Here is a 23,297-nt window from a genome sequence, read left to right as displayed (position 1 = left end):
ATATGACTAAAATATTTTATGTAAGAAAAATGATGACTAGTAAATATATGTAAGGTACAACTTGAATCTTACTGATGAAATCCTTATAAATGTAGCAAAAGTTCAAGAATTTTTTTTTTTTTTTTGGCTTTTCGAGACAGGGTTTCTCTGTGGCTTTGGACCCTGTCCTGGAACTAGCTCTGTAGACCAGGGTGGTCTCGAACTCACGGAGATCCGCCTGCCTCTGCCTCCCGAGTGCTGTGATAAGAATTTTTTTTAAACACTGACATCATTCAGTCAAAAAACAAACAAGCAAAAAAAAAAACAACAACAAAAAAAACCTAGATCATTTATATAAAAGTGTTTTGTAAGTTTTTAAAATAATTATAGTATTTGGGGCTGGAGAGATGGCTCAGCAGTTAAGAGCACTGGATGCTCTTCCAGAGGACCAGGGTTCAACTCCCAGCAACCACATGGCAGCTTATAACTGCCTGTAACTCCAGTTTCAGGGAAACCAATTAAACAAACAAAAGTTACAGACACTTCTATAAATACTGAATTTCATATTATCAAGTGCAGTGATGTTCTTTCATATTGAGTGACTCGGTGTATGAAATTAAGACAAAAGAACTATATGTAAGTATGCAGAGTTAACACACCTTTGCTTTGGAAGAAACTCCTGGAGCTTTAGCCTTTTTCAGATCAGGCTTAGCTTCTAAGGTGCTGGAAACAGAATCTTCAACAGGGGCTTTAAGAGGGGGGGAAAGTATGTACTATGTTAAATTAATATCACTTATCCTATATACATTAAACACATAATGATTAAAAAAAACCTCTGTACTCTTAAATGTATCAATATATAAAGCATTTATAGATTTTTCCCCCTAGTCCTTTTTTCTCTTCGAGTATCTCTTTAAAGGTCGGGCATAGTGGCACATGCTCATTATCCTAGTACTTGGGAGATAGAGGCAGGGAGACTGGCTGCACATTTGAGAATATGATCTACATTGTGAAAGAAAGTAAGGGGATCAAAACTAAGAATATTTGGGGGAAAAAACCCTAAGAAACTTGTTATTTGGAAAACTAATTAAGAATTTTTTTTCCCCCCCGAGACAGGGTTTCTCCGTAGCTTTTGGTTCCTGTCCTGGAACTAGCTCTTCTAGACCAGGCTGGCCTTGAATTCACAGAGATCTGCCTGCCTCTGCCTCCCGAGTGCTGGGATTAAAGGCATGCGCCACCACCGCCCGGCACTAATTAAGAAATTAAAAACAAAAGGCAATAATAGAAGTTTGAGGTAGTCTGCTTGGGTGAGTAAAGTTATTCCTAGAAGCCACAAGTTAACCTAAAACAAACAAACAAACAGGTAATTGCCATTGTTCTTGACAGCCTAAGAGCTAGAATAGATCATAAAACCTTATGGGTGAAAATACTATTCAGATGCAAGATAAAAAGAAATCATGTTTGAAGTTAGCTGGAAGTTTTCTCCTTGTTAACTAATATTCACAGTGCTAGACACTGCTAAGCAGATAGCTGGGTTAGCAAACCCACCAAGAATCTAATCTACATTCTGGGGTTTAGGACAGTTAAGAGTTATATAAAGACCCATCTCAAAAACAAACAAACCAAACAAAACAAATAAGGAAAAGAAAGAAATTTTCAAGTAATTTTTGGAAAAAAATTCTTAGTATGTTTTAAAGATTAATTCAACGAGTCTGCCTCTACCTTAACAATATTTAAACTTTAATTTTGAAAATTATATTAAAAATAACACACAATACTTTTTACCAGATTATTACTTCTTTAAATGTAGGAGCTGCCATCACTGAAATTATCTTCACAACAAGACTCAATTAGTGCTAACCCTGCTATGCACTTGACCACAAGCTGTGCATGAGGTAAAATTTCTGACTCCATATCACCAGCAAGTTCCACCCCACTAAGCAGAAAGAAATTATTCTGTTAAAGCAAGAAATCTAGAAAACAAGTGGTTACAGGTTATAAATAGACTTTTTTAAAAAAAAAATATTATTATTACTTTTTGATTTTTTGAGACTGGGCTTCTCTGTGTAGCTGTGGCTGCCCTGGAACTTGCTCTGTAGAACAAGACTGGGTTTGAACTCACAGATATCTGCAGGCTTCTACCTCCCAAGTGTTGGGATTAAATAAAAGCGTGTACCACAATCACCCAGCTATATTATCAACTTTTAATATCAGGATTATTAATCCCAGCATTTGGGAAGCAGAAGCAGGCAGTTCTCTTTGAGTTCAAAGCCAGTCTGTTTTAGGACAAAGCTACACAGAGAAACCCTGTCTTGAAACAAAACAAAACAAAAAACAGGATTATAAGATAATTTTTGACTCCGGATACAGATCAGTGGTAGAATGAGAATTTAGCATGAGCTCCAGGTTCAACCTCTGATAAGTCGAGTTCTGCACTCATGTGTGACTAAGCAGAATTTAAAATTGGCTAGAACTTGTGAAAAAAAAATCATTAACCTCCCAGGTTTCCTGTTGTTAAAGTACACTAAGCTAGATGTTTCCACCTTGTAAATAAAATAGGATGTCCAATGATAGAAAAAGCCATGGAACAATTCCTGAAAGCAGTATTTCAACTACGACACCAAATATCTTTATGGCACAGAAAACAATCAACACACCTTTAGCACAGTTTCTCACATAAGTAAGTACTTGACAAATATCTAGAGGAAGAGGCAAGGACATGAAATGCAAAGATTAACTAACAGGCTGGCTGTGTTTTGGGTTCCTTCAAGTTATTGTCAAAGTTATTATTACCTGGTGTAGGCTGGCATTTGGCTGGAGCTGACCCTCCCATTGGTTTGGACATTGTCTTAGCAGGTGCAGCAGGCTTGGATGGCATGTTAGCTTTGGCCTTTTCTAGCATAGCCAATACTTGATCTTTAGAAGTTGGCTAGAAAGACAAAGCAAATCAAAGTTGACACAACGATATATTCATACTAAGACTATTAACAAACAGGTCTGCTACCAAATAAACACCCGAGCTCCTACTTTTGGTTTACCAATGTAGTAAAGGAGCCAGCACGAAGCACAAAAGCAGCATACATTATGAAGTCACACACAAGTAACTACCATTCTAGAAGGTAACAATTTGCACTCCTGTAAGTCATCAGACTCTTCAGATCTACACTGCTAAACATTTTATTTTTGCTCTCATTAAAATTTCAGCTTAAAGCTGGCTGGATCTCTGTGATTAAAGGCCAGCCTGGTCTAAAATCAAGCTTCAGAACAGAATAAGCTGTTACACAGAGAAATTCTGTCTCCAAAAAAAAAAAAACAAAACAAAAAAGGAATTTCACATTGAGTCCCATGATAGATGGTATGATCTTGTTTATATAAATTAATGTTTAATATTTTCCTAATAGCTTTTAACACTGCTAGCCACAAGAACTAGTACCTTTAGTTTCCCAGTGGCCTTGGCCATTTTTTCATATCCTAAATGCATCATAAAGAATGGCAAAGCATCTTGGGCCTTCTTTCGCACATCTCCATTGCGATCTTCCAGACAAGAATACAGATGAGGGACACAAAGGATGAGGTCTGTGGGAGTGGAACGAAGGGTAGGTAGTTTCTCAGCCAGCCAGCCCAGAAGCTGCCAAAAGAAAAAAGACAAGTCAAGTACTGTCAAGTGATTAAATATTATTATTAATGTCAGGCTTAAAGATTTTTGTTAGTCTCAGACACTGAATTATTTTTTCTTCAGTATTAGGAGTGGAACAAGTCTTTAACCCTAGCACTCAGGAGGCAGGAGCTGGTTGGTTTTGGTGAGTTTGAGGTCAGCCTGGTCTACATATCTAGCTCCAGGACAGTGAAGACTACATACAGAGATCCAATCTCAATTCCTGCCTCCAGGAAATAAAAGATGGGAGAGTGACTGCTGGCCTCCACATGTGCACACACAAGGAGAATGAATTAAAAACAAAACAATGCAGACAGCTCTAGGAATTTGGTATCATTTTTATTTACTTTTATAATAAGTTTATGCTTCAGTTCCCTGCCCCCGTTCCAGAGACTGGTTCTCATATGATAGCCCATGTTATCCTGGAATTCATTATGTAGACCAATCTGGCCTCAAACCTGTGCTGATTCCTCTTGCCTTAGCCTCTTATGTACCAGGACTATAGGAGTAACCCACCACTGTTAGCTATAAAATAAATTTGTTAAATTGGGCATAGTAGCACATACCTTTAATACCAGTAAGGCAGAGGCAGGTAGAACTCTTTTTTGAGTTTAATGCCAGCCTGGTTTACAGAGTGAGTTCCAGGACAACCAAGGGATACATAGAGACACCCTGTTTCAAACTCACACCTCCCCCCAGAAAGGTTGTTTTAACCATGAATACATAGTTATTATGGAGGCCATTTAAGGAGGTAAAAGGTAAGAGTAAAATACAAATTACTTATGGTACTAACCTCTTGCCTCAAGAAGGGATTTTCCTTTTTGAGTTCTTCAGAAAGATCTTCTCCCTCCAACCACTCCTTCATGCCAGTCTGTTCTGCCCAAGCATTCACAGTTGCTAGGGCAGCAGCTCGAACGTTGTTCTGTATTGGGAACAGAATTGGCAAAAATATCAAGTACAGTTTGGGGGGGGCGGTGAGAGGTGAACAATGGAGGTTTCTCCTAAAGTCTCATGTACATATTTGACTATCTTCTCTGAGACTGAAACTAGGGCTGTTTGCACTACAGACTTCAAAAGAAGGTGCACATATAAAACACAAAATTGGAATAAAAAAATCCTGTACTCTCTAGGCAAAATAATAACCTGGGCAATTTTTGTGTGTGTATGTGTCTTGTTTTTTTTTGTTTGCTGAGACAAGGTTTCTCTGTGTGGCTTTGGCTGTCCTGGAACTCATTCTTTGGACTAGGCTGGCCTGTTTCCAGAGTGCTCGATTAAAGGCATGTGCCACTACTGCCTGGCTAATCTGGGCAAATATTATGGAAGAATAATAAACATATTTTGTTTTCTGAATCTATGGGAATTTTTATGTCATCTCCTAAAGAAATTCTATGTTAGAGACTTCAAACTGTTAAGAATTAAGCTAACAATGTGAATATTTATGTTTTAATATTGACTTGCAATTGTACAACAGATTTAAAACTGAAAAATCCAATTTCTCAAATCAAGTGAATTACACGAAAGTAAAGGACATTAAAATATTAAGCTAAGGGTTAAGAAAACAGAACAGCACACTTGCCGCCTGGAACGGCACTTCAATGAACTCTGACACTGTCCAATTATAAACAACTCACTCAAGTACCAGAAGAGCATCCTGTAGTAGTAGTAGTTCAGGACTGGGAAGGATACAAGACCCAAAATTCATATTCTTATTCATTCTGTCAAAATTTTAAGCCAGGTGTGATGGCACACACTTTTATTTTATTTTATTTTTTTGGATTTTTGAGACAGGGTTTCTCCATAGCTTTCTCCATAGCTTTTGGTGCCTGTCCTGGAACTAGCTCTGTAGACCAGGCTGGCCTCGAACTCACAGAGATCCGCCTGCCTCTGCCTCCCAAGTGCTGGGATTAAAGGTGTGCGCCATCACCGCCCGGCTGGCACACACTTTTAATCCCAGCACTTGGGAGACTGAAGCCGAAGACTCTCTGAGTTTGAGGTAAGGCTGGTCTACACAGAGAGTTCAAGAATAGCCAGGGATACGTAAAGAGACCATATCTCAAAAACAAAAAATATAAAACTAAACAAAAAATACCCAAACTAAAACCAAACCTTAATGATGTCATAATCATAAACAGCAATCATTTATTGAATGTTTATTATATAAAACAAGTACATCAAAATGTATCTTAATAAAATGTTTCAACTAATTAAATTAAATATATCAATTACTAGAATGTATTTCAATTTTATAAGAAAGAAATTTCATAAAGAAACTAAACCTAGAGGACTATCTAAGGATCATAAACCTAAATAATGATACATCTAGTAACAATATAAATTCTGCCTGAAAGTTAGCATGTTACAATCTTTCTTCTAATATTATCATCTTTTTAAAAATTTAAGCAATTATGTGTACTCTAAAAGAGAATTACCAGGAATGTGGCTGGCTTATTACAGACTGGAAGTGTGGTAGAAAGAGACTTTTACCTTGCTATCTCCAAGGACAGTAATGATAGGGATGCCTAAGTTCTTTACGTGTTGCTTGATGTTTGGACCCATGGCTACTGCCAGCTGCTGAAGGATATTCAATGTTTGTTGCACCTGAGGTAGAAAGAAAGATTCAACACAGGTTCAAACTTACTTAAATAAATTAATATTATAGGGTTCTGGACTACTTAAAAGACAGCAGTATTGTAACGCAAATCTAATTGAATTATGAATAATATTTAGCCTCTTATTGGGCACTGCACTTGTGTGCACAAAGCCACACTCAAAACACATTATATACATATTTTATTTTATTTTTTGAGATACGGTCTCACTATGCAACCCTAGCTAGCCAGGGTGACCTGGAACTCACAGAGATATCTACCTGCTTGTCTCCTGAGTTCTGTGACTAATGCATGTTCTACCATACTTGGCAAAAACCAAAAATCTTTCAAAAAATGATATTACTAGAATTTTATTCTATAGTTTAAAAGATATTGATATAAAAAACAAAAATTAAAATATAGAAATTAGGGCCAGCAAGATGGAATGGTGCATAAAAGTACCCGCCATGAAGGCTGACAATGTAAGTTCAGCACAGAACCTGCAAGCTGTTCTCTGACTTCTATATGCACCCTCTTCCATACAAAGACAACAAATAAGTACATTTTTAAAATAATTAGAAATTAAACAAAGCATGATGCTGCACATCTATAACCCCAGTACTGGGGAAAAAAAGCTACAGAATTGTGTGGTGTCTGAGCGTAGTTTGGGAGACATAACAAGTTCAAGGCTATCATGGATTACACAGTGGATCTCCATCTTAAAATATAAACAAGAAAAATGTGTGACTTGGCATATTTACAAAATTAAAAAAGTTACACACAAAGGTATTTAGTATTGAATACCTATAAAAATAAATTCTGATATTTAAGAGAATTTAATTACTAAATTTGTGTATCTTCAGACACATTTAAGAAATACAAGGAATCTTTTCCGTACCTCAAAACAAATAACATGATCACCATTTTCACTAGTGAAAGTTACAATGAAAATGAAGCTTCTCTGGCAGCAGGGAAGGGGAAGAAAGAGAAAAGGCACATGGCCAACGTACCAAGATTTTATTTGAATCATTGAGCCGACCCTTCAAGGCAGTTGGAAGTTCACCTATATTTGGCTGGATAAATTTTGCTTCATTGATAATACCTGCCACTTCATCTAGGCCTTCTTTCCTGATCTTCCAATTCTTATCACCAATTTTAGATACCAATTCTGAAGTAACCTTGTCACTGTAAAACGCAAAGCATATTTTTAATTATAGACTCCTAAAAGATAATATCACCAAAATTCCCTTTACTGAATTTTAAAAATGGTTAATATGTTAGTATAATGAATCTGGATATACTAGTGCACAATTACAGTCTTAGCAATTTGGAAGCTAAGGCAGGAAGACAGTAGGGTCAAGGCCAGCATCTATTATTTGAGATAGTAAAAGCCCGGCTCAAAAACAAAACAAAACAAAAAACCAAAATAAAGTAAAATATCAAACAAACAGCTGGGCTTGGTGGCTTATGCTCACAAGCTTTTAGACCCAGCCCTCCAGTAGGCAAAGGCAGGAGGATCTCTTTTGGTTCAAGGCCAGCCGGGTCTACCTAAGGAGTTTACAGTTGAGCTCTAGGCACAGAGGTAGATAGCAAGACACTGTCTTGAAAACAAACAAAACAAAACAAAAAGATAAAAGAACAAACAAACAAACACCTAAACCCAAACTCTGAAACAGTATAAAGAATAAAATAAACCATTTCTTAGGGTAAAACTTACCTGATCTCTACCCTTGGCAAGAGATCAACAACATCATTGCCCCCATCATCTGGTTCGTCTCCATCTTCTCCTTCATCTGTACCACTTGTGCTGTGCTTAGAAATTCCTCTGGTTGGAGTGGGAGGTCTTTGTCCCTGCATCTACAAACAAATGAATAAAACCAATGAACTTGAAGAATGACAGCAAATAGACTAAAGAAGGTGCCTATGTACAATGTTCTCATTTTCTGGAGTTAGATGGTTCAGCAGTTAAGAACACTGGTTGATCTGCAAAGGTCCTGAGTTCGCTTCCTAGCAACTACATGGTGGCTCACAGCTATCTACAATGGGATCTGATAGCCTGGTCTAGAAGAAAGGTGTACATGCAAATAGAGCACTCATACACACATAATAAATAAAATTTAAAAAGTTTTCATTCTTTTATAATACTTGTTTTTGTTTGTTGTTATGCTGGGGATAGAATCCAAGACCTTATACACACGAGCAAATGTTAAATATTTATATACAATACTGTAAAACATACTTTAATTGCTAGCTAAATTATAATTTTGAGATAATCAAGTTATTTTTATGGAAAACTATTAGAATTTGGCTTCTCAATCACTAAGTTGTCTTTTGACTTACATCTCTAAAACAAAAGAAAGCAAGCTGTGAACACTTATTATGTTCAGTCAGAAAGCTACTCAAGAAAACTAGTTTTTTTGTTCTTGTTTTTAATTAAAAACAGAATACATTAACGTTGCATTTTGGTCAAATGTGGTAGTGTATGCCTATAATCTCAGCTCTCAAGAGGCAGACATAGGACTGCTACAAATTTGAGGCCAGCCGAGTCTGTACAGCAATTTCAGACCAATAAGGACTACCCTATTTTTTTAAAAATTGCTTTTTAATGCATTTTTTAAAATTGGTATGAGACCCATGTCTGACATTACAAATATATAAAAAGAAAATCACTCACTCTAAACCATAATCATTCAGCTTTTCTTCATCACAAAGTCAATTTCAATTTCTTATGAATTCTTCCATGTATACTATATATATATAAAATATATATTATATATATAAAATCAAAAAAATATTTAGTCCTCACGCCTTTTAAAAAAGATTTATTTTTAATCGTATTTCGAGTGCAGGTACTTGCAGGGTCCAGGAGACTCTGGATATCCTTGAGCTAGTTATAGGTAGTTGTGAGCCATTCAACATGAGTGGTGCTAAGAAAAGAACTTGGGTCTTGGGTCTTCTGGAAGAGCTCTTAACTAGTAGTTATCTCTTTAGGCTCTGTCTCCCTGACTCAGACAGGGTTTCTCTGCGTGCAGCTCTGGCTGTCCTGGAACTTAGGTTCTGTTTTTGTTGTTTGTCATTTATACAGAGTCTTACTATACAGCCCAAGCTGACCTTGAATGTTACTGTAGCCTACAATAACAAAACTCAAGAGTGCTGGAATCACGTGAATGTATGCCACTAACCTTGGTTAAAAATTTATCCTTAACTAATGTGACAATCTCAACACCAACCATAGATTGTACCATTTTTAGAATCTTTACCTTTTCAAACTCTGCATCTATCTGGGACAGGAGGGCAGGCTTCTCATCCTCAAAGAACATTCTCAAAGAAGGACCAACATAGAGATACATCACGCCAAGCAAGGTGATGGCGGAAGTCCTCACAGCCTGCCAGAGAAAACAGTGAGACTTTGCAGAGCCAAGCAGCAGCACAGAAGTGGCTACAATGTTCCCACACATGCTGGGGTGTACTCACTGGGTTTGTTGCAGCAAGAGCAGTCTTAACATTGCTAATGAATGCTTTGACATTCAATCTAGAAAAAAAACAAAGCATTTAGAACTTACAACAAATGAGATCTTCAAAATATTCAAGAACTTACAAAACCAGATTTAAGGTTTGAGTCCCACCAGAAGAGTCCTCAGATATCCTCTTTCCTAAATTTAAAGTGAGATTTAAATACTATCTATACACTGATTAATCCCAGTATGTTTAATTAAGATTCCAAAATCTACACTTAAAATTTTTAAAGATTTATCATCAGTGTGCATGCATGTATTGGTGACACAGGCCAGTTGGAGAGGTCAGATGAGAACTTGGTTAGATCTTCTGGAACTGGAGTTACAGGCAGTTATGAGCCACACAACATGGGTGCTAGGGATTCAGGTCCTCTGGAAGAATGCTCTTTAACTGCTGAGTCATCTTTCCAGGACAGAGGACCATTTTGCAGAATTTTTCCTTCTACTTTTATGTGGGTTTGAAGGACTGAACTCAAGCCAACAGGACTTACCTGCTAAACTATCTTATACTGGTATCCTACATCTAGTACAAAACTCTCTCCAGAACTACAGATTCATACACATACATATCTGCCTTAGTCACATTTCAATTTCTATGTCTAGTAGACATCCTACATATACACCAACTCCCAAACTTATGCCTTCCAGGCTTCTGTAACTCATTTCAGACCCACATTTATTCTCCCAGCTCTTCAGGCCATCATTAACTCCAGAATCATCCTGATTCATTATCTATACAGATCTACTTTCAAAATATATCCTTAAGTACAGCACTTTCACTTCCATAATCTATATGCAAACAACTAATTCCGCGCCCCCCCCCCCCCCCCCCCCAGTTTCTCTGTGTAGGCTTGGCTGTCCTGGACTCAGAGACCAGGCTGGCCTCCTTCACAAAGATGCTTGCCTTTGCCACCGAAGTGCTGGAATTAAAGGCATGCGTCACCAATGTTTCTTACAGCATTATCTGAATAACATATTAAGTAGTCTCCCTGTGTTTTACTATCTGCCTTTTGACTTCAGTCTTCTGTCAAAGCTTTCTATATACAAACGTTTGCAGTTCTGGGGAGTGAACCCAGAACCTGATACATGCTAGACTCTACCACAAAACTACATTCTAGCCCTGCTTGAAAATGCTTCTATGTGGGCTGGAGAGATGGCTCAGAGGTTAAGAGCACTGACTGTTCTTCCAGAGGTCCTGAGTTCAATTCCCAGCAACCACATGGTGGCTCACAACCATCTGTAATGAGATCTGGTGCCCTCTTCTGGTGTGCAGACAGAACGCTGTATACATAATTAATAAGTAAAAACTTAAAAAAAATAAAAAAAAAATGCTTCTATGGTTTCCCAATTTATTCAAAATGTTGAGGCCCTAGACGTCTTGCTCTTTTTCCTTCTCCAGTCTTATTTCCTACTACTTTTTAATCATATTTTACTTTAGCTATACTCTGAAAAACATATACTAGTCATTACTTGTATTTTTGAGACAACGTCTCACTATGTAGCCCTGGCTGGACTTGAACTCACAGCAATTCTGCTTGCCTCTGCTTCTGTCTTTTGTGTTGCTGGTTATTAAAGATGTATGCCACCATCCCTGACCCTTATTTCAGCATTTTGTAAGCTACTAAGTGGAAGTTACAGCAAACAAACACCCCAGAACAAGAAGGCACAGAGAAAGTAATGTAATAAACAATATAGCATCTATATCCTTTCCTTTAATTCAGAATGTCTTGGCATTGGCAATTTCCTAGCTATGATGTTAAGCTTTCTATGCTTTATTTTCTTCATCTACAGAGAAGAGAAAAAAATACAGTTATATGAAAATTCCTCTAGAAAGTCCTGCATAGAACTAGCATACACTGACAGTTCCAGCAGAGAAAGCTGTGGCAGGAGGGCTTAAATGTTTCCAGGAATCTGAGACTACCCAAGGCAACAGAATGAATAGCTGTAGGCCCAGTGAGTGGCTTGGAGGGGACAGGTGTTTGCCATCAAGGTTGGTGACATGAATTTAATACCCAACAGCCACGTGGTAAAAGAACCAATTTTTATAAGTTATTGTTTGACCTTATGTATGTCCTGTGGCACACATGAATGTGCATGCACACCAACTCCCCACACAAGAAGTATAATTAGTAGGCCTAAATATAATTACAAAATAATCAACAACTATGTTCATTTAAAAATAACAGGGTGTTTAAACAATTAAAAATTTTTATTATAGGATTTTATCCAAAAAAGAGCCCTTTTAGGCACTAAATCTGTGTAGTAATTTTGAAATGTACCTAACTACATAATTGAAACTATGACAGTTTTCTCTGTGACAGCTATTAACACTTAAGGAAAAAATAACTTAGGGACTGGCATGTGGCACTATGATAGAGCATTGGCCTACCATGATCAAGGCCCTGGATGCAATCTCTAGAATGTCTATTAAGTAAAGGGCTTAATAGGCCTCTGCTACCAAGCCTAAGGATTTGAACTTGAGTTCCCATGGCTCACATAGTTGAAGGAAAGACTAATTCTTAAATGGTGTCTTCAGACTGTCATATGTACTTACCTTATGGCATATGCCACCTGCACCTCCCAAGACAGAGAGACACACACAATCCTGAATAATTTATATATATTAATCTATATATACTCTTCTTTTAGTAGATATTAAAATGTAGAATACAAGTCAACACAGACATTTCAGAACAAATGTGCTTTGCTTTTATGTAAATTAGACAACCAATTCCAGTTCTTCAGAAATAAGCACAGACAGTGAAAAAATAATTAACACTGGAGACTTGGCAAAATATTTAATTATATTCCACTTTTTTTCCTGACTTACCCAGAAAAACCAAATTCTTTTATTGCATTTGATAGCCAATTTAGAGTTTCTGACTGATTTTTAGGATTCTTTTGTAAGAAGGCCATTGACATCACCTGAAACAATGGAAAACATGATTAGACTGCCATTGTGTCTCCTATTTCTACAGAAATGAACCATGGCTCTAATGTAAGTATGTATTAAATTTTTATCAGATGTTAACTATATGAAGCTACGAACAGATGATGTAATTTACCCTAAAAACCAAGGTGACTTTTTAATAATCTCATTTTTATATTTTTATCTTATGTTTTACATTGTTGTTTTGTCTGCATGTATGTCTATGTGAAGGTGTATAATGCACCGGAACTGGAGTTTTGGTTATGAGCTGACATGTAGGTGCTGGGTATTGCACCCAGGAAGAGCAGCTAGTCTTCTTAACCACTGAGCCACCTCTTCGGCCCCAGAGGTGACAGAATTTTAAAAGTATTTCTGTATAAAAATTTTCATTTACTGATCATTTTGAATTACTATTTTTTTTTCCAAGACAGGGTTTCTCTGTAGCTTTGGAGCCTATCCTGGAACAAGCTCTTGTAGACCAGGCTGGCCTCCAACTCACAGAGATCCACCTGCCTCTGCCTCCCAAGTGCTGGGATTAAATGTGTGCACCACCACCGCCCAGCTTGAACTATAATATTTTATGAGAAAACGAATGTCATCTTTTATAGTAAGTTGCAGGACAACCAGGGTTACACAATAAGATCCATCTCAAAGACAACACCAAAAGAACCCCACAGCATAAAGCAACTTTACCGAAGAATTACCAGTGATTGGTAGGCATAGATTAAAATTTGGGAAAATCTGGGACAATGTAGGGAAAGAGAGCTCTGTGTAACTAACCTGCTCAGCTGTCCATGGCAGCATGCATGCTTCAGCTATCGCCGTCAAAGCTTCTTTTGCATTGTTCCCACATTTCACATCTCCAATCTTGTCTACGAGCCCATCTAATACAATCTGAGCAGAAGTTTTAGAAAAATTCCCCTTTTGGGCAACCAATGCAACTATGTGAAGCTTCATCTGCATCACCTGAGCAAGGATAAATATCAGAACATTATGAGGGGGACAATAACATTCAGCTATTTACTCACATAGCAACTGGAAGATGTAATATCTGTAAGATAACCGAATGATAATCAAAATTTTAAACAACTACAATAATTTTTATCCCTTGTTATTATACTAGCTAACTGACAATGAATACAGGGGAAAAAGCACATGCCACTCAATGTTTTAAAACAAGAAAACTTGGGCAGCAGAGATGGCTCAGAGGCTAAGAGCACCGATGAACAACAGGAAAATAAAATATGGTCTATCTATACAATGGAATGTTATATGGCAATAATATGCATAGGTGAACCACAAAAAAAAAAATCACATAAAGTCAAAGTCAACACAAAAGGAACACTTTTATTAATATGAAGTGCCCAGAAGAGGTGAACCCTTGGAGATAGAAAATATAAATGACAGTGAATTTGAGTTGGAGTGTAATGGGGAGTGCTTGTTATTAAGAACGGAATTCTTGAGAATGATGAACATACTCTAAATCAGTGGTTATCAACCTTTCTAATGCTTCCACCCTTTCTTTAATACAGTTCATGCTGTAGTGACCTCCATCATAAAATTATTTTCATTGGTACTTTATAACTCTAATTTTGCTACTATTGTGAATCATAATGCAAATATCTAATATGCAGGATATATGATATTCGACCCCTGTGAAAGGTTCGTTTGATTCTCAAATAGGTCGTGACCCACAGGTTGAGGACCACTGCTCAAAATCTGGTATTGAGTCATTTATACACTCTCAGCCGGGCGGTGGTGGCACACACCTTTAGTCCCAGCACTCTGAAGGCAGAGGCAGGTGGATCTCTGTGAGTTCAAGGCCAGCCTGTTCTACAAGAGCTAGTTCCAGGACAGGCTCTTAAGGCTACAGAGAAACCCTGTCTAGAAAAAACAAGATACAAAAACAAACAAAAAAAAACTAAGTTATACAGTCTTAATAATGTTATAAAATATCTTCATATAATTTTTGTTAACTCATATGTGGTAGTGCATACCTATAATCAATCCCAACACTCAAGAACCTGAGGTGGGGTCCAAAAAGAAAGAGCCTGAGAAGGCAGTTCCGCTAGCTTATTGGTACCCAAAGCAACGCCCCACCTCGTCCAGCCTTTCAAATGCTAAAGGAGGTTTCCCCATCAGGGGACAACAGTTTTCAATGCCAGTCTGAGGCTCATGATAAGAGCCTATCTCAAAAAATAAATAGGACTGGGGAGACGCCTCAGGTGGTAGGCAAAATGCTAGCTGCACAAGATGAGAACCTGAGTTCAATTCCAAGTATCCATGTAAATAGCCAGGTATAGTGGTGAATACTTATGAGCTCAGTGATGGGGAGGCAAAGGCATGGATTGCTGGGGTTTGCTGGACAGATAGCAAATTCAGTGAGCTCCAGGTCTCAGTTAGTGTATACGTATACATATACATACAATAGATAAAAATTCCTTGCTATGGTTCTAATATAGACAAATATTGGCTAAAATCAGGCATTCGTTCACCCATCTTTCAAAGGTGATAACAGAGAGAGGGAGGGATCTATGGAACATAGAAAAAAAAACAGAGGGGGGTAGGCAGAGTAGCAAACACAGACTAACAAGATGCCAAAAATAAAACATACACATTCTAAGATTATTCAGCATAAAGTCTATTTTATGTACACCTAGTGATAAACCCTGAATCACTTTAAAAATATTTTTTTTTTAAATTATTACTGCATGCGTGTCATGGAGCATATGTCAGTTCTCTACTTCTACCAGAGTTTCCAAAAAAAAAAAAATCAGGTCATCAGACTGGCATGGCCAGTGCTCTTGCCCACTGTATCATTTCATTTCTTTTTCTTTAATTTTTCCAGACAGGGTCTCACTATATAGCTCTGGCTGTCCAAGAACTCATTATGTAAACCAGGTTGGCCTCCAACTCACAGAGATCTGCCTGCCACTGCCTTCTGAGTGCTGGAGGAAGGGCGTGCGCCACCACTGCCTGCTGTTTCAGTTTTTTAAACATCTCCTTACACTCATTTTTTCTAGAGTAATAATACTCTTAACCTCCTAATTACACAGATTGTCTCATACAATGCTATGATACAAACTATATAAGTAAAAGACAGTAATGTACAACTTAAAAATACCTGAAAATTAGTTTCTTTCCATCCAGGTTTCTTGGCTAGCATCCTCACTAATGCCTGGCATGGCATTTCAGTTCGCTCCATTAGTTCAACAGCCTATAAATAAAATAACAAAGTCAGAGGGTTAAAGTCCCAAGTAAAGGGTAGATCCTAGAGTCACGTACATGGCTATTCATGAAAAGGGAACGGAACTCAAGCTGGGAGAGTTACAGAGGGAGCTCAGTTAGCTTCCACTGTGTTTCAGCTCCCAAGCTAGGTACTTGGAGAATGGCTCTTGTACTACCAATCATTTTCCTAAAATTCACATTTTAGGAATTCACACTTTTTCATTTGCCCAGTGTGTGCTATTAACAGTGCAGCAGGGTGAATATGACATTTAAGATGCACAAGTTCAGGTCTGAAGCACAGAGGTGGAAGATACAGGGTAAAGGCTCCTGTCTCAAACTTCACATCCCTTTCTCTACATCTCTCCCACAGAATCATGACAGGATATGCTAAAATGAGTTATCACGTATCATCCCTGTGATGGCTATTCTCAGTTGTCAATTTGACAATATCTGGAATTAACTAAAACCCAAGCAGCTGTGCACATTTTTAAGGGATTTCTTTTTTCTTTTTGAAACAGGGTCTCTCTACACATCCCTGGAAGAAACGCATCAACGTAGACCAGGGAGACCTCAAACTCAAAGAGAGCCACCTGTCTCTGCCCCCTGACTACTGGGATTAAAAGTTTACACCTGGCTTAAAAATTTTTTGTTAGTTTTTTTGAGACATGGTGATGTAGTGTAAAGGATTTTTCTTAATTAAATCATTTAAACTGGGAAGACTCCTGTTAGTCCAGATCTTTTGAGATGGAAAGACCTACCCTTAATCTGGGTCCCAAATTCTGCCAGCAACCTACAGAAAGGACATAGGAGACGGAAGCTTTTGTCCTCAGCTCGCTTGCCTTCATTATCATTGCCACATCCATTCATTCGTTCACTAGAATTAGCGCCTATTTCTTCGAGATTCCAGCATATAATCAAGACCAGCTAAAACACCCAGCTTTGTGGATTGAAAAACTACTAGATTCCCAGACTTTCTGTTAGTAGACAGTCATTGTTAGGCTATCTGGATCACAGATGCTAAGCTACTCTAATAAATCCCATGTGTTTGTATGTGTGTGTGTGCATTGACATATATCCTATCAGTTCTGTTCCCCTGAAGAATCTTAATACAATTATAAAAGTTTGGACGGTTCTTCATACAAATATATAATGTGTTTTCCATTAGCAAATCGTGATGACAAAGGATGAAGTATAGAAATAGACAAAGACAGTTATTTTAAGTGGCAAGCTCTGTTTGCTTATTACATTTAATAACAAATAGCTTAAAAGTTCATCTAAGTCTTATGATACACAATAAGAACCTAATTTTCTTTAAAAAGTAGTAAGTTTCAAGCTCAAAGAAGTCAGAATTTAAAAGGGTGTTGAAAGATAACCCATAGGGTTATGGAGAGATGGCTCAGAGGTTAATAGCACTAGTTGTTCTTCCAGTGGACCTGAGTTCAATTCCCAGCAACCACATGGTGGCTCACAGCAATCTGTAATGGGATCTGGAGCCCTCTTCTCGCCTACAGGCATACACGCAGTCAGAGCATACATAATAAATAAATAAATCTAAAAAAAAAAAATAATCACTAACCAGTTACAAAACAACAAAAAGTCCAATCTCATCTTAAGTTTATACTATCAAACATTTAGTATTTATAAAACACAGCAATTAATTAATTTGGCACTTTCATTGCTTCTACATAATTTAAATTTTACACTTTATTTCATCCTTGTACATGTACCTTTTGGAATTCTTCCATGCAGGCTAGCCTTTCCTTCCAGTTGCTACTGTCTAGAAGCTGAATACAGGTTGGGGGAAGAACAGCTGAAGCCTTTTCTTCACATACTTCAATCTGCAAGATGGCAACATCATAATGAGAAACTATTTAAGGAACTAAATGGCACAAATATAAAAGTTACCCAGCCAAAATTAACTACTAGTACAGGTACACTATAGCATCGGAGTCTTCTTCCATAAAGAAAATTCTAGTCAAGAAAATATCTACCAGCAGCTAAAAGATAGCAATATACTGTATGTTAAAGAATTCAGCAATTCCCTCCACAGCTTTAACTTCCTATGGTTTCTACTGTGCAATACTCACCGAAAGCTCTGGCTCCACTATTTCTTTGGTCTCCAATCCTTTCTTACTCTTTGTTCCAGTATTTGCTGAACCACCTGGTGCAGCTGTTTTCCCTTTCTTAGGTGGTCCACCAGCCTAAAAGAAAAATTTTAAACCATAAACCATTTAAAATTTTATAAAAGTAGTTTTTTACATTTCTTATTCCTTCTTATTTTATTTTTTATTTAAATAACATTTTTCATTTACTTACATACCAATGAGTTTCTCCTACCTCCTCTCCTCCATACCCCTCCCTTTTCTCATCTTAAAAATTTTATTGAAATGAGACCACCTCAAAAATAAACATTTTCATTGTCTATAGAATTTACCAAATGTCAAACACAGAAAAACCTAAAGATCATCCATGGACTATCTGGCTGATCTTCAGGTTGCATATTAAAAACCTCTAATTCAAAATGAGTTAATAAAACAAACAAAATAAAAATGATGAACTCGGGCCTGGTTGGAGAGATGGCTCAGTAGATACAAGCATTTGCTGTTCTTAGAGAATACTGGAGCCCAATTCCAAGGAACCACATCAGATGGATAACTGCCTGAAACTCCAGCTACATGGGTTCTAAAGGCTGCTTCTGGCCTCCATGGATTGTCACCAATCCACATACAAAGTAAGTCTTTAAAAAAACAAACTAGAAGCTGGGCCGGGATGACACATGCCTTTAACCCCAGCACTAGGTAAGCAGAGGCAGAGGCAGGTACATCTCTGTAAGCTCTAGGCCAGTCAGTTTACATAGTTCCAAGATAGTCAGGGCTATGTAAAAAGACTCCATCTCAAAGAACAACAACAAATGAACTAGAATTATACTATATTTACAAATTAATTTGAGATTAACAATTTGATCTCTGATGCCTGTGATGCTATTTTTAAATTTTTAATATATACTATTTCTGGTATGGGTGTGTGTACACTTCTTAGCACATACGTGGAAGTCAGATAACAACTTACAGGACTTGATTCTCTCCTTCCACCAAGGAATCTAAGGACTGATCTCAGGCTGTCAGTGTTAGTGGCAAACACCTTTGACCTGATGAGTCATTTGTCCAGCCGTACATATTTACTCCGGAGGTTGAGGGGAGCGTGAGACAGAACAGGATGGATGAACATACACTATATGAAGATCAGATGGAAACTTACAGAGTAAGTTCTCTCCTTCCATCACATAGGTCCTAGTGACCAGATGATCAGCCCTGGTATTTACCTAATGATTTATCTCTATAACCTAAACTGTAAAAATAGTTAAAATGTTTACCACAATAGGAAAAAAAAAAAAGACATAACTACTTTTATTTCTAGTCAGATTTTTAAAGAATAAAATTTTACATTAAAATTTTACATCTATCTATCTATCTATCTATCTATCTATCTATCTATCTATCTATCTATCTATCTATCTATCATCTATCTATCGTGTGTGTGTGTGTGTGTGTGTGTACATACTCTAGTTCATGTACTTGAGTTTTTTCTCTCCTTCCACCGTGTGGATACCAGAGACTGAATTCAAGTTATCAGGCTTGGAAATAAGCACCTTTATCCACTGAGTCACCTTGACAGCTTCCAGGCAGGTTTTAAAAGAGAAAAATGTACTTTAAAAAAGACAATACTAAAAAGAGACATAATGCTATGTCTTTATTAAAAGCTGTTCTATTTGCAATGTGGTCAAGGAATCCATTTCTTAAATCATATTGGAAGAACAAATATGAAACCCAGGCTCCATCTTACTAAATTCTAATTTTTAAGCTATTTATTAGGCCAACTATAAGGTGGCACATATCTTTAATCCCAGCACTTGGGAGACTAAGGCACAACAAGTACTGTGATTTCAAGGCATGACTGGGCTACGCAGTAAGCCTCAGACCAGCATGGATTAGAGTAAGATCTTGTCACAAAAATCTATTAACCTTAGTAGTAGGTGCTTTTTTTAAAGGTCCTGGTTTGGGTACTGAAACATCCTTTGTGTCTTTGTCCCCTGCAGCTCCAGATGCAGCAGCCCTTCCTGGTATAGGCTTGGAGTCCTTCTTTTCAGCTGTAGAACCAGCTTTTTTACCATGAACCAGCTCTACTTTTTCTGAACATTCTTTGATCTAGATAGAGAAAGCAATACAAACGTTATTATGTTAAACAACTTTAAACACAGTCATTACATTATTACTTAGAAGTCATTAAACCACAACTATACATAAGAATTCAGAAAAAAAATTATGTATTTTTTTTAATTCTACTGTGACATTCTTGGCACTGCATATGACTTATGCTTTATTTCTTCACAAATTAAAATTATAAAAATACCTACAACAGACATAATTTTGATGAAAAACATTTGTATTTAGGAAAGTACATTTCTATATTACATCTTCTAAAGATTGGTTACTCAGCTTTAGCTGGGTTGTAATTTGAAAACTATTTTTTTCTAATATTGTATCACCGCAGCTTAGATTGAAATTTCATCCAATAGAAGTTGCCTGAAAACTTTGTTCTGAACTGTCATTAGAGAATAAAGTAATTCTGAGTTAATTATCAGTGTTTTCTTGTTTAGTAATACAGAAAAGACAAAATTGGTAACAAAAAATTTCCAGAGAGCACCCTCCAAAACTGATTTCAAATGCTTGCACATATTTGCAACATAAATTATTTTTCTTACAGAAACTGGCAATAAGAGTCAGACATAGTGGCACACACCTTTACTGCTAGCACTCTGGAGGCAGAAGCAAGTGGATCTTTGGTTTCAAGAACGGCACTGAGAACTCAAGAACAATGGCAATGGGTTTTTGATCCTACTGCACGTACTGGCTTTGTGGGAGCCTAGGAAGTTGGGATGCTCACCTTACTAGACCTGGATAGAGGTGGGTGGTCCTTGGACTTCCCACAGGTCAGGGAACCCTGATTGCTCTTCGGGCTGATGAGGGAGGGGGACTTGGTCGGGGGAGGGGGAGGGAAATGGGAGGCGGTGGCGGGGAGGAGGCAGAAATCTTTAATAAATAAATAAATTAAAAAAATCACTAAAGGGCTGGAAAGATGGCTCAGCAGTTAAGAGCATTGCCTGCTCTTCCAAAGGTCCTGAGTTCAATTTCCAGCAACCACATGGTGGCTTACAACCATCTGTAATGAGGTCTAGTGCCCTCTTCTGGCCTTCAGGCATACACGCTGACAGAATATTGTATACTAAATAAATAAATAAATAAATAGATAGGAGGGGGAAAAAAAAAGACCGGCATTGTCTACAGATTGAGTTCCAGGACAGTCAGGGCTATCAGAGAAACTTCTGCTATAGAAAACTTTAATCTTTTATTAAGCTCATTATTTGATGATTCATATACATACATACACATACAGTGCATTCCAATTCCCGGAACACTTATCTACTCATAATTCTCTCATCCCTATTACTCACACCACCCTCTGTACAATTCAATCCTTTCCAACATTAATGCCTTTTTGTATCATTCTTTAACCCAGAGTTTAACCAGGGCCATCTGTGTGACCACGGGTATCGAACTATCCATTAATGCATGGTGTGCTGAACTGAAGACAATGTCTGCCCCTCCTCCAGAATCTGTCAGCAGCCAACAGTTCAACAGAGAGGTATAGGTTTGCAAACGGAAATGTAAAGAGAAAACCTACCTTGTCAAGTTTGAGTTTGTCAACATCAGCTAAGAATGGGTTTACCGCTTTCTCACCAACCACCTTCAAGGCAGTACCCAATGCTTCAAATGCAGCATCTCTGACTTCAGGAGCAGAATCACTGATGTGCTATATAGAAGTAAAGGTATTTAATACAAAGAACTCTTGTCACTATTAATTTTATTCTAAACAATAGTTGCTGGGTAAGAATTTTCCCTTTACAACTTACTGAGGTTAAGTGTAGCTTTTCTTTTGCCAACTAACAGTTAATCTTTTACAATCCTTTCTAGGTTGAAGAGATCTCTAGTTAATCTATTTGCCAAGTAAATGTCATTTTTTTTAATGTAAATAATTTTCTTTGATGTGTATGAGTGTTTCGATTGCATGAATGTATGTGTATCATGTACATGTCTGGTGCCAACAGAGGTCAGAAGAGGGAGTTGGAGCACCTAGAACTAGAGTCACAGACAGTTGTGAACCACCATGTAGGTGCCAAAAACCAAACCTGGATTCTTTATAAGAGTAGTTCTTAACTGCTAAGTCATTTCTCCAGCCCCTGCAAATGCTTAAAAAAAAAATTACACACACACTAAATTTATTTGTGTGTGTATATATATATATTCATATGTATATGATGATAGCACATGTGGAGGTCAGATGACAAGTTCATGGAGTTGGTCCTCTCCCTTTACCTTCAAAAGTCAACTGGGGATTTAATTCAGGATGCTTGCATGACCTCTGAACAGCCCATAAATGCTTTTTTTTCTTTTTACTTTCTGTCTAAAATGCCCTACTCCCAATGACCCTTTGACACTTATACTTGGTTATCTTGTTGTCCTTCAAATGTAGAACACAATAGTTATAAAAATTAGGATTCAGAGTGTCTGCTCCTTAAAAGATCACAGTCTACACAAAGCCAAGCAGTCAATATACAACCAGTAAGAAAAAAGTCCATAAACTGTCCCCCCAATTACCTTAAGCAGAGCAGCACAAAAGGGCTTTAGTAAACTCTTCGGCAAGGTAGAAGCAGTGCAATGACGGAAGCTTCTTGCAATAAAAAGCGATGTCTGTTGCTTGATGGTTGGATTTTTATTATCCATTACTGCTAAAACATCCTCACTGATGTTCTGTAGTGTGGTCTTAGGAAGAAAATGTCAATGAGCTCTCTTCAACTATAGTCAAATCACTATCGTGGCAATATTTATTAAGACAAAACCATGAGTTTTATGTTATTAACTTACAGTGAGGAAGATTGCATCAATCGCCTCCTGCAGGGCTTGCACCACTTGAGGTTTCTTTTCTTTGAACTTTTCCAAAATTGTTGGTACAACCTGTAAGAGTGAACAGCAAGAATAATATTCTGACACAAATGAATGAAGTACTGTTGGGGCTGGAAAGCTAGCTCAACAGTTAAGAGCACATGCTGACCCAGGTTTGGTTCCCAGTATCCACGTAATGGCTCACAATCATCCACTACTCCAGAACCATGAGATGCAATGCAATCTTTTGACCTTCACAGGCACCATGCACACATTTGGTATACAGATATACACAAAGGCAAAACACATATAATAAATTAATTTTAGAGAGCAAGAATGACTGAGTATGGTGGTGCACGTCTTTTTTTTAAAAATATTTATTTATTTATTATGTATACAATA

At 37.4% G+C, this 23,297-nt stretch overlaps 1 protein-coding gene across 5 annotated transcripts in view; it reads right to left on the bottom strand.

Annotated features, from left to right (window-relative positions):
- The window catches only part of Ckap5 (cytoskeleton associated protein 5), a 91,228-nt gene that overhangs the window by 22,950 nt on the left and 44,981 nt on the right, over positions 1-23,297 (bottom strand). For all 5 annotated transcript variants that reach the window (XM_075961373.1, XM_075961375.1, XM_075961374.1 and 2 more), the window contains exons 10-27: positions 22,878-22,967; positions 22,611-22,775; positions 21,637-21,765; positions 19,917-20,099; positions 17,982-18,095; positions 17,622-17,732; positions 15,791-15,883; positions 13,447-13,632; positions 12,568-12,662; positions 9,697-9,754; positions 9,483-9,608; positions 7,940-8,079; positions 7,233-7,407; positions 6,119-6,232; positions 4,428-4,556; positions 3,413-3,607; positions 2,773-2,908; positions 639-727 (exon numbers count right to left, since the gene is read on the bottom strand). In XM_075961373.1, coding sequence (XP_075817488.1) covers positions 639-727; positions 2,773-2,908; positions 3,413-3,607; positions 4,428-4,556; positions 6,119-6,232; positions 7,233-7,407; positions 7,940-8,079; positions 9,483-9,608; positions 9,697-9,754; positions 12,568-12,662; positions 13,447-13,632; positions 15,791-15,883; positions 17,622-17,732; positions 17,982-18,095; positions 19,917-20,099; positions 21,637-21,765; positions 22,611-22,775; positions 22,878-22,967 — 2,328 coding nt within the window. The remainder of the gene's footprint in view (positions 1-638; positions 728-2,772; positions 2,909-3,412; positions 3,608-4,427; positions 4,557-6,118; positions 6,233-7,232; positions 7,408-7,939; positions 8,080-9,482; positions 9,609-9,696; positions 9,755-12,567; positions 12,663-13,446; positions 13,633-15,790; positions 15,884-17,621; positions 17,733-17,981; positions 18,096-19,916; positions 20,100-21,636; positions 21,766-22,610; positions 22,776-22,877; positions 22,968-23,297) is intronic.

This window comes from Microtus pennsylvanicus, chromosome 2, assembly GCF_037038515.1.
Source record: "Microtus pennsylvanicus isolate mMicPen1 chromosome 2, mMicPen1.hap1, whole genome shotgun sequence".
Lineage (NCBI taxonomy): Eukaryota > Metazoa > Chordata > Mammalia > Rodentia > Cricetidae > Microtus > Microtus pennsylvanicus.
Note: the sequence above shows the minus strand (reverse complement) of the source record. Positions and strands in the feature narration are given on the sequence as shown.